The following is a 12,106-nucleotide window of genomic DNA, read 5'->3' as shown; positions in this document are numbered from 1 at the left end:
AGCGATAAGAGTGACTCTCTTGTTTAAGGGTCTTGGGTTCAAGTATCGCTTGAGACTTAAATGATAATAATTATGAGTGGATTAGTTTGTTCTTTCAAAAAATAAATTAATAAATAAATAATCTAATTTCTCAAAATTAAATAGAAAACTTTGCTAAAAAGATATTTTCCAGTAAGATAGTCACTTTATTAAATATGAAACTTTAAGTTATATCGTTTTAAAAGATTCTCACTCTATATATATAATCCCTGGATATTGCGTAATCAGAAAACCACACACATATTTAAGTATCATACCTTCTCTTTTTACCTTAATTTGGAGCCGAAAAAATGTTGAGGCAATTGGTTAAGAAGGAACAGATGATGCAAATCTTCAGTTCATCTTATGACAGTGCAGTCATGAAGCGTGTTTTAGCGACACATGCACCCGATGGTCGCCAAGTTGATTTGGAACCACTTCTTGCTGCCATTGAAGAAACATTCCGTCATGCTGTTCTTGCAGATTTCGATTCTGTCCTTATCATTACTGCAGTATATATGCACAATTATTTATTTTATTTCTTTTTGTTAATTTTCACAATGTTTACCATACATATATTGGTTTGCTTTGTAATATATAGCAGGGGGCGCATAGTGCGAATATTCATGGAGACTATAAGCAAGTTTTATTAGGGTTTGATGACATCATTCGTACAGTTTCTTGCGAGGTAAATTAGTATATAAATAAGATAAATGCATGGTTATGTATTTATATTGTAATTCATGAGTAAAGTAATTAAAACCTTTTTTTTTAAATTGTTGGCAGCTTACATGCAAATGCTCGGATGGAACAGACGCGCATGCATCCACGTTGGCAATTCTTAACACGCTTTCGAGTTACTCATGGGAAGACAAGTTGGTGATATCATTAGGGGCGTTTGCTATCATCTTTGGAGAGTTTTGGCTTGTGGCTGAATTGTTTGCGACTAATCCTCTTGCTAAATCAATCGCTTTGCTTAAACATATGCCAGATGTTATCAAGCATTACAATATACTAAAAGCTCGGTTTGATTCAATTAATCAACTGATTAAGGCTATGTTGGATGTGACAAAGTGTATTATAACATTCAAGAATCTACCTCATCAATATATCCAGGATGACCACCCACCCATGTCAACAGCAACAGCTGATCATATTCCCACTGCCACTTATTGGTCCATCAAGAGTATGGTGGCTTGCACATCTCAGCTAACAAGCCTTCTAGGCATGAATTATGAGTAAGTTTATTTTATTTAATTAATTACCCACAAGGTTGTTTTTGGATCATGGTAATTATAAGACAATAAACATATTATTTGTTACATGTTATCAATTAATAGCAGGTACATCACAACTACCTCCGAAGCATGTGAACTTTCAAGCTTGACTCATAAAGTTCACAACATTCATGAGCACCTTAAATCAATCCTCGTCCTTTGCTACCAAAACATAGGCAAGTGCTTAAAATTTTGTTTTACACAATACACATGGCATAACAGCTTTTACCGGTAGCGGAACCAGAAAAAGTCCAAGGTATAGCATAGCACACATGATTTTTGGGGTGGCATGCCGAAAAATTTACACTACGCCAGAAAGTTTCCCAAAAAAATTATTTCATGCCGAAAAATTTAAGGAGCAGCATCGGCTACCCCTAGAACCCTGGTTTTTACCAATGTCAATTGTAAAAAAATGTCCATCTATAATATAAGAGAAATTAAATATCCTCCTACTTTTCTTCCTAATTATCTTCCTACCCAATGGAAATAATGACAAGTATCCAAAAATATAATTAATTTTTTCAAAATATGACATATGTCATTATTTCATATGGGTAGGAAGATATCTAAAAGAAAATGTAGGATGATATTTAATTTCTCATAATATAAAGATAGGATAGAAACTCTCTGTCAATTAAAAAGATATCATAAATGTCCATTAACTCTCTCTTAATTAAAAAGATATCATAAATGTCTTAATCGTCATCGTAATAAAAAAAAACAATCTTTTGTTAATTAGCTACCTTAAAAGAATTGAAGTTGGAAAAAAAAGAAATATTAATGTCCATAATCCATATAGTTGCATGTTATTGTTATATATAGAGGAAAAGCAACAAGAGGAATATCATCGTACTCGCACACGAATCATTGAGGCGCAAAATGAGGAACAAGCTTCAATTAAGTTGACTAGGACCTCAAGTGATGTAGTTATATCGCATCAATCTCAAACTCGTAAGGAAGTTGGGTCCCATGAAGAAAACAAATCCTCTGGCTCTGCAATCTTACATAGCCAATCTATGACTGACTTTGGCTATGGTTCTGGCTCTGGCATCCCACATAATCAATCTATGAGTGGATCTGGCTCTGACTTTGGCTCTAGCTCTGTAATATCACAAAGCCAATCTATGAGTGGCTCTGGCTCTGGCTCTGTAATCCCACATAGTCAAACTATGACCGGCTCTGGCATCTCACATAGCCAATCTATGAGTGGATCTGGCTCTGGCTCTGTAATCCCACATAGTCAATCTATGAACGGCTCTGGCATCTCACATAGCCAATCTATGAGTGGATCTAGCTCTGGCTTTGGCTCTATAATATCACAAAATCAATCAATGAGTGGCTCTGGCTCTGGCTCTCTAATTTCACATAGCCAATCTATGACTGAATCTGGCTTTGGCTCTGTAATCTCACATAGCCAATCTATGAATGACTCTGGCTCTATAATCTCACATAGCCAATCTATAAATGGCTCTGGCTCTGGCTCTGGCTCTGTAATCTCACATAGTCAATCTATGAGTGGCTCTGGCTCTGGCTCTACAAGCTCACATCTCCAATCAATGAGTGGCTCTAGCTCTGGCTTTGCAATCTCACATCGCCAATCTATGAGTGGCTCTGGCTCCGCAATCTCACATCACCAATCTATGAGTGGTTCTGGCTCTAGCTCTGCAATTTCACATCGCCAATCTATGAGTGGATCTGGCTCTGTAATCTCACATCGACAATCTATGAGTGACACTGGCTCTGGCTCTGGCTCTGCAATCTCACATCGCCAATCTATGAGTGGCTCTGGCTCTGCAATCTCACATCACCAATCTATGAGTGGTTCTGGATCTGGCTCTGCAATTTCACATCGCCAATCTATGAGTGGATCTGGCTCTGTAATCTCACATCGACAATCTATAAGTGGCACTGGCTCTGTAATCTCACATCAACAATCTATGAGTGGCACTGGCTCTGTAATCTCACATCGCCAATCTATGAATGACACTAGCACTGGCTCTGTAATCTCACATAGTCAATCTATGATTGGATTTGGCTCTGGCTCTGGCTCTGGCTCTATAATCTCAAATAGCCAATCTATGGCTACCTCTGGGTCCGCCACTATAATCTCTCATAGCCAATCTATGACGCGAGTAGTTCGAAGTAGTAGTTTGGATATCCACACCACTCATACAACATCACGTTAATTAGGTCCGCTCCATTACTTTCACTCTATATACGTTTTCATATTAATTCTTGCTTTACATTTAATTGATATATGTATTATCATTCCCCGTTTAATAATTTAGATTTTATTGTTTTCATATTAATTCTTGCTTTACATTTAATTGATATATGTATTATCATTCCCCGTTTAATAATTTAGATTTTATTGTCCGTGGAGTCTTTTGATTTTGTTTCTTATATATAAGAGCCTTGAACCTCACCATCATGTATATATAGCCTAATTAACCCTATCTTTATTTGTGCATGATGTGTATGTCAGGGATGGAGAATCACACTTAAATACTCGCATAGATGTTTTGTCTTGAAGCCAAGTTATGCTTATCGAGATTTTACTGGAATACGTACCACATCAATATATTGATGTTGGATGACGCTTTCCAAGACATGCATATATAATCAATTACTATTAATTAGTTGTTGTTGATTAAACCTTACGCACGTACATCAAATTGTGGAGGTTTGGGCATAGTAACACCCGCTCGATTGACATAATGAATGTTCTGAAATTTGTATGTTTGGAATGAATTTCTGCATTGGTCTTTCTTTTGAGTTGTGAACTTAAACTTACTTACATTTGACTAGACTGTACGTGTACCTAAGAATTTCAAAATCGTTGTTTGGTATGATGGGTATATATTGTTGGAGTATTATATAAATATGAATGCATTATTTATTTATCTATATTTATATTATTATTGATTATTAATAACGTCGACCCACCATATCATCATTATCATGTGTATCCTTTTATAGAGATCGACCTTAAGAAATAAACCAAGACGTGGATTGGGCCGACAATATATATATATATATATATATATATATATATATATATATATATATATATATATATATATATATATATATATATATATATATATATATATATATATATATATATATATATATATATATATATATATAGGGGAGGGTTAATGCGAAAATGCAAATAATTTGGTAAAACGCGAAAACAAGAAAAACTAATGATATTGTATCACCTTAGCATTATATTTTGGAAAATTATTCATCCAAACTTTAAAATACATGATGATGATAATAAATGATAGCTGATAAATTATTTCATATTAGCAAATTATGATTTTTAACATTTTTATTATGAAAACATGAATTTAAAAATGATTAAGGACGTGAAATTTTTTTTTATTAAAACCGTCTTTAAATCTATATTACCATAACATCATCCCATGTAAACTTACTATCTTTAATTTATTTCTATTAAATTATTTTTTTATAGTACATATGTTTGATTTTTATAAGATAAAATCTGCTTTCGCAAGATATTTATATTTTCGCATGAACCTACTTATATATATATATATATATATATATATATATATATATATATATATAGAGAGAGAGAGAGAGAGAGAGAGAGAGAGAGAGAGGTTCAAATATTCTAAATAATTATGTATGGATGTAGGAATGATTGTGGATCAATCATTCCAAAAGGATATTTGTGTAATGGTACATTATAATTAATATTTTGAAATTAATTAAGTATGATTACACTTTAGGTTTGATATTTATTTAACCTTATTAACCAATTTATAATTATTATTAGAAAAAAAAATTGAAAAGTCATGAGAGTTTCAAATGAATGTTGTGAAAGGAAAAATGCATGAGAGTTTCAAATGAATGTGGTGAAAGAAAAAATATTTCCTTTATAATATACTATTACTAGGCGAATATCCACGCGTTGTGCATAAAGACCTATATAGTTGAAATCTTTACAAATATATGTTTCTTAAATATAACAATAACGTTTTTGTTATATTTAATATAATAATTCGTATACTAAATTGATATTATATATTGATTATTTTGAATTATATGATAATATATACATCTATTATAACTGCACAATATCAATTGTTTGACTGACTTCTACCTGCAAGTTACTCATGAATAAAATTACATATAATATATGGTTTAATGTTATTTATAGTTGTTGTTATTGTTAATTAATTTTTTAAAATTTATTTGTTTAACGTTTTAATTTCTATCATTATAATTATTTAAAACATCAAACATTGTTTTTTTATTTTAAATTTAACAATATAATCATTTATATAGAGTTATATTTAACTATTGTTATTATAAGTTATTTTAAGCTACTTATTTGAAAATTTTTAATGATTATAAAAATATTTTTAGGAAATATTTTAGTTAAATTGAGATTACAATTTAGTTTTTGAATTTAGCACTACAATTTATCACTTTTAACTATTCACAAAATATTCTTTGGGTTTTTTAAATTGAACTGAAATTTATATTTAGGTTGACAGTGTAATGTTATATTTAAATTAACAATTTAAATATTTGGCCAAACTGTTCAAAATTTGTAGCTTTAAACTGATAATGGTTTACATACAACAACATATTAAATTTAATAAATTAAGTATAATATGTTAAAAGTTAAAGTCATAGCTTTATAAGTAGAAGTAAAAATATCATTTTAATGTTGAAATTTAGTTTATTTATGATTACACTTTAGGTTTGATATTTATTTAACCTTATTAACCAAATTATAATCATTATTAGAAAGACACTGCAATTTATCACTTTTAATTACTTACAAAATATTATTTGGGTTGGTTAAGTTAAATTAAAATTTATATTTAAGTTGACCATGTAATGTTATATTTAAATCAATATGGATCTCTTTGAGATGTTCTTTCCTTAGGAGATAGCTAATCTCCTTTCTATAGGGCTGCACAATCCTCAGTGATGTGGCTGAAATCTTCATGGTATGTGCACAATTTCAACTTGTCTTTCCAGCTACTTGATTTCTCTCCTTTCGTTGGCCACCTTGCTTTCTTGCCAAGATCGTGCATGGTAAAGATTAGACCTTCTTCAATTCTAATGAACCTCAATGTTCTACTTCTGACTTTGTCATTTTCCTACACAGGGTCATTACGCGACCTCATAAAAGGGTGGATCCTTCTTTAAATCCATCTTGGAGGCTTCTACTGCAGTGACTATGTCAATATTAGGAATATTCAGCTCTTCCTTGCCAAACCTACTTACAAAATCTCTAAAGGATTTGTTAGGATCCTGGAGTACTCAATGGAGATCACTAGTGATCCTTTTGAATGTCCTATTACAAGAAAATCGGATGTTGAATAGATTAACTAAATGAGCAAAACAAATAATAAAGAGGAATATTGAAAAGCCATTTCAAGATTGGTCCTATGAGGGTGGAATCAAAACTGGCTTCCTATAGATGTGTGGGAATGATGATGATCTTCATTCTTTCTCTGTATTACACCACACATTCTTTAGGATCAGTGGTTCCATCATAAGGTTTCATGTTGGGAGTTTGGAACCTCTTTGGGACTTCAGCTATTACAGGAGAAAATCTTGAGATTCTATGGCTCGTGGGAGATACCTCTAGTATAGGTTGGACCCTGCGCATCGATCTTGTTCTCACAATTGGTATCAGAGCTTGATTGGTTGTCCTTTGAATCCATAAAGATCAGATTATATTTGATTAGAAATCACCTTGGTGTTTCAATCATTTCTGTGTCAAGGATAAAAGTTCTTCTATATATTTCACTTTAGCTTGAAGATATCTTAACTTGAATAACTGCTTCTAGTCCTCAGCAAATGATTTAAATGCAAATCTAAATAGTGTGGGTGGCCCTACACGTGCCCCATTACGAATTGTGGAAGAATATGATCTGTAACATTCCAAAAATACAGGCCAAAATTTTCATTTTAAATTCATCATTATAAAACCAACAGTGTAATAAAACATTTGTAATATCATGTCATGACAAAACCAAAGTAGAAATAATCAAACATGTTATCATAAAACAATATCAGAGTGTAATCCCAAAGATCTCATGTGCGGAAAACCATAGTGTGATGCGCTGCGATCGAGTCGGCTCCTTCCCTTTGAAAACGAAGTACCTGAAACCAAAACTGAAAACCGTAAGCATAAAGCTTAGTGAGTTCCCCCATCATACCACATACCACACAATCATATAACATACATATATTGTTAGGCATTTCTGGGTGCCCGACCTACCCCTTCGGTCCTCTCGATCGGATACTGCCTAGCATATCTGGGTGCTAGCCTCCCCTTCGATCCTCTCGATCGGATACTACCTAGCATATCTGGGTGCTGGGCTCCCCTTCGGCCCTCTCGATCGGATACTGCCTAGCATATCTGGGTGTTGGGCTCCCCTTCGATCCTCTCAACCGGATACTGCCTAGCATATCTGGGTGCTGGGCTCCCCTTCGGTCCTCTCGACGGGATACTGCCTAGCATATCTGGGTGCTGGTCTCCCCTTCAGTATCTTTCAACTGGTAACCGGGGACTATTTTACCCCTAACATTACCACATAAAAGCATAGCATAAACACATAAGTCATATACTGCCTAGCATATCTAGGTGCTGGCCTACCCCTTCAGTCCTATCGACCAGTAAGTGGGGACTATTTCACCCCCTACTACCACTATCACATAACATCATATCATGCTAGCACATAAACATAACAGGTAGTAGCAAACATAGACAATTATCACAAAGACAATCATCTAACAACAACTCCTACTAGTGGGCTGGCATTGTGGTCACAGACCCACCGCTACTGGAAGGTAACTCACCTCACATTGCTGAAGTCCCGTAGACATAATCCCACACTGCTGAAGTCCCGCAGACTCAACCCCAGCTGCTGGATGACAGATTCCCGATCTATCAATATCAAAACATCACCCAATTAATAATTAGGTCCCACTACATAACCATAAACACTTACTTTGGATAATTACATTACCCTAAGCTTGGCTTATTCAAGCCCAAGGCCCAATCCGTAGGCCCAAAGTCAATTAGGAATCAAAGCCCAACATATGGCCTAATTTTCCAAATTGGGCCTAGGCCTATACATGGTCTCATTCTATGGCCCATTTTTCCAAATTAGGCCCAAACCCCTTACATGGGCCTTACCCTAGGCCCATTAAATTACTCTAGACCATTGGCTTGATCTTGGATAGTCCATTTAATAACCCAAATCATCAAGGCCCAATAGAAAGGCCTAACAATAAACCCAAGTGAAATTAGGGGTTCACATAAAATGATGATTAGGGTTAAGTTTCCTACTTTACCCATTAAGCACTTAATCCATTAAGTCCATTATCGCTTAGATTAATCTTTACCAAAGCTTAGTATTTAATATCTCAAGTTATTAAATAATTCTCGTGTGTCTCAATTAATTCCCCAAAATTAAGGTTTCATGGCATTAGGATTTTCCAAACCCTAATTAGGGTTACCAACCCAATACTAGTCCGTTAATTAATTTGTTGGGCTTTTAGATCAATTAGGGCTTTATTGGGCCTATTAGGGTTTCAAGGCCCATTAGGGTCTTATTAGGTCCATTAGAGTCCATTTAGCTTCATTGGGCCCATTAGGGTTTCAGTCCCTTATCCAAACATCCCCAAACTAGCAATCCCAACACAACTAAGCACACCGTCACCCGACACGGCGGCCGGTGGCGGCAGCCACCACCCTACGGTGGTGGTTTGAGATTTCTATTATTCTCTTTTTTTTGTTACAATTTACAATGCCAATCCGATTGACACACGTACACACACTAATCTAATTAAAAACACACACATACACAATCACCTAATACAAGTGCATATACAACAATCTAATGGCGGCCGGCGGTGGCAAGTGGTGGCGGTTGGGGTCTTTCTTCAGATCTCTTGCCAAGAAATGCTCCTGCAACCTCATAACATCCCAATATATGAACACAACACCATCACATGCCCACAACCACCTTTAACGGTGGCTAGTGGTGACAGCCACCATGGTGGTCTTCTAGCGTCTTCCAGCTAACCTTTCACCCACGCATACTCGTTGTGATGACTGAAACATGCACAAACATCACATCAATGGATAAAATACAAACATACACATGGAATACACACATCACCGCCACCCTTATGGTGATTTGCGTCGAACATAAAGGATTTCATCAAAAGGTGATAGCCATCGGGGAAGAGGTGGTGATAGACGTGAGAGAAATGGCAGAAGAATGGGAGAGAGAGAGAGAGAAGGGTCGTCATTACCGGAGAAGACAGGGGTACGACGGCCTCGGCGTTCAGCATCGACGGAAGTTCGTAGCTTCATCGGCGGTCTTCAATGGCTCCTTCTCGGTGATCCTCGCTAATGGATTCGGGCTTCGTCATTGGCAGTGCAGCAATGATATTCGGGTTCTCAACAAAGAGGTGGCAGCTGGAGATTGGCAAGGTGTTGGCTGAAGTCTCTCATAGTGGCTGGAAGAAGTATCGCTAGGGTTAGGGTTCTCTTATGGGTTATATACCCGACACCATAACATATTGCCATAATAATAGAATTTGTCGCTCCCCATAAGTTCTCTTTAAATTAAATCCCATATTTCCCCTTTCAACCCCCGCCAGCTAAATACTTTACAAACCAGATCCGAGATTTACAATATAGCCCCTATCTTCTAAAATCTTTACAAAGCTAATCCAGAATTTACCCTTCAGCCCTCCACTTCTAAATTTATGACAATTAGCCCCTCGAGACCATCCATTGATATATAATTATTTATTTTAGGACTACTATTTGCTCATTATTTTATTTATTGATTTAATAAATAAACAGGGCTTTACAACTCTCCACCACTTAAATTAGATTTCGTCCTCGAAATCATTCCTTACCAATCCTTACATACCAAGCCACTCTAGTAACATATTCATCTTCCTGGGCACACCCTAGCCTTCCCAGGGTAGCTGTGACCAATCTTCGCAAAGCCCTACAGTATGTAGGTGACCGAATTCCTTGCAACAAGACCACATGTAATCTATTCGAAATCTGCTATCTCGAGATGGTCTGAATCCATGACAGACCACTCATACTAAATCATTATCGATGAATCTAGTCTGTTCATCCCTCGACTGACTACTTAACTTCTGATAGCATGTGGTTCCCGCCATAAACCTAGGTGACAAACCCAATTACCTCTGCAGATCACTTATTCTCGGCTAAGGCTCAGCTAATCCCATTGTGGGTGACTTTTCACTCCCTAATAAATCAGCTATTCCATGTGCATATGCAACTAAAACACACATACTATCACTGCCCAAACGTTGAAACTGCTCGAACACTGAACCGCCTGAAACAGTATACGCTACTACATAGCTGCTTACCAAAAGCTACCAAGACCTCCTGGGTCTTAATTCGCTTGCCAATCCTCTAAAATATTGGGTTTCCACCCAACTGCAGAGCCAAAGGACTCCCTACTTATTCACCTCACACGACTTCTGAGCGAAATCCTTCTCTGGAACTAGTTGCCACTAGTTATCATGCCATTGTGACTCTACTACTTTCTGACCTAACCGATCGGGTCCATGCGTCGGATCCTGACATCATCAAATCCAAGACTAAAAGTGATCGCTACCTAACCAAGGGTAGCCTTACATCACCAATTCCCTTACGCAGTCCATTACTTCCCTGATCTCATAACTGCAGTGACGTCCCGACTGTCGTATCGTTGGCTCAACCAGATCTAATCCATCTGGGCAATTCCGAAATTCCAATCCGTGGATTTCCTTATCCTTACCGCTACACCCGAACTGGTGGGTACTACTGTTCCTTCTGCGTCCTAACAACGCGCTCACACTATCTACTAACCTAGTGAATGTTGCAGCTACACCCGCAGTCTCACAACATTTTATGATTATCTGACCGCTAGTGAATGCTACGGCTACCCCCACAGTCTTACAATACTTTCCATTCTATCTGACTATTATTGAATGTTACGGCTACCCCCGTAGTCTTACAACACTTTCCATACCATCTGACTACTAGTGAATGCTACGGCTACCCCCGTAGTCTTACAACACTTTCCATACCAGGTCGGACACGCACTCGACCTAACACATCACTAAACTAGAGTCCTAACCGGGACTCTGACCTGGTTCCCAAAACCTGCTATCATGTGACCCCACTGTATTAGTACCGTACCCATGCCCGTGATCAAAGCATCACAGTAATCCATGAAATCATCTACACCCTCTTGTAGGGTGAGAATCAGTGCCTCGCACCATTGCTGTCTGAGAGTATTGAAGGCTGCCTACTGCTCAGGCCCCCAACAAAAGGCCACCGACTTCTTAGTCAGTCGGGTCAAAGGAACCTCAATCTTGGAGAAGTCCCGTATAAATCTCTGGTAATAACCTGCTACACCCAGGGAACTCCGAATCTCAGATGGAGACCTCGGAATCTCCCAATGCATAACAACCTCAATCTTGGCTGAATCAATTGGAATACCCTTCTGGTTGACAAGGTGGCCAAGAGATTGCACCTTGCGCAACCAGAACTCACAGTTGGATAACTTTATAAAAAGTCTCTCCCCCACTTAGACTCGACTAAGTCTTCACATTACATGAGAATTGAAGGATCCCCAATCCTTCTTACTTCTTATTAGTCCACTCCCGACAACCTAAGCTTACCAACGCTAATGATCAATTACCAGTCAAACCTTATGATCGCCCATCCTCTGAAACCTTGAAGAGTACTCTTGAATCTGGTACAG

General features: G+C 36.9%; 1 protein-coding gene across 3 annotated transcripts; it reads left to right on the top strand.

Moving 5' to 3' along the window:
- The first annotated feature begins 254 nt into the window (after positions 1-254).
- LOC145048904 (uncharacterized) lies at positions 255-4,198 on the top strand. Of its 3 annotated transcripts, none has more exons than XM_078997550.1 (6): positions 255-530; positions 623-706; positions 805-1,256; positions 1,359-1,471; positions 2,118-3,485; positions 3,781-4,198. In XM_078997550.1, exons 1-5 carry the CDS (start codon positions 330-332, stop codon positions 3,479-3,481), a joined length of 2,214 nt encoding a protein of 737 aa, XP_078853676.1. In that variant the 5' UTR covers positions 255-329; the 3' UTR covers positions 3,482-3,485; positions 3,781-4,198. The 3 variants fall into 3 exon arrangements, with proteins under 3 accessions (XP_078853676.1, XP_078853677.1, XP_078853675.1); XM_078997551.1 differs by having other exon boundaries at positions 620-706; positions 1,362-1,471; XM_078997549.1 differs by having other exon boundaries at positions 620-706.
- The last annotated feature ends 7,908 nt before the right edge of the window (positions 4,199-12,106 follow it).

The sequence above is a fragment of the Lactuca saligna genome, chromosome 5 (genome assembly GCF_052625555.1).
Source record: "Lactuca saligna cultivar CGN05327 chromosome 5, ASM5262555v1, whole genome shotgun sequence".
Classification (NCBI taxonomy): domain Eukaryota; kingdom Viridiplantae; phylum Streptophyta; class Magnoliopsida; order Asterales; family Asteraceae; genus Lactuca; species Lactuca saligna.
Note: the sequence above shows the minus strand (reverse complement) of the source record. Positions and strands in the feature narration are given on the sequence as shown.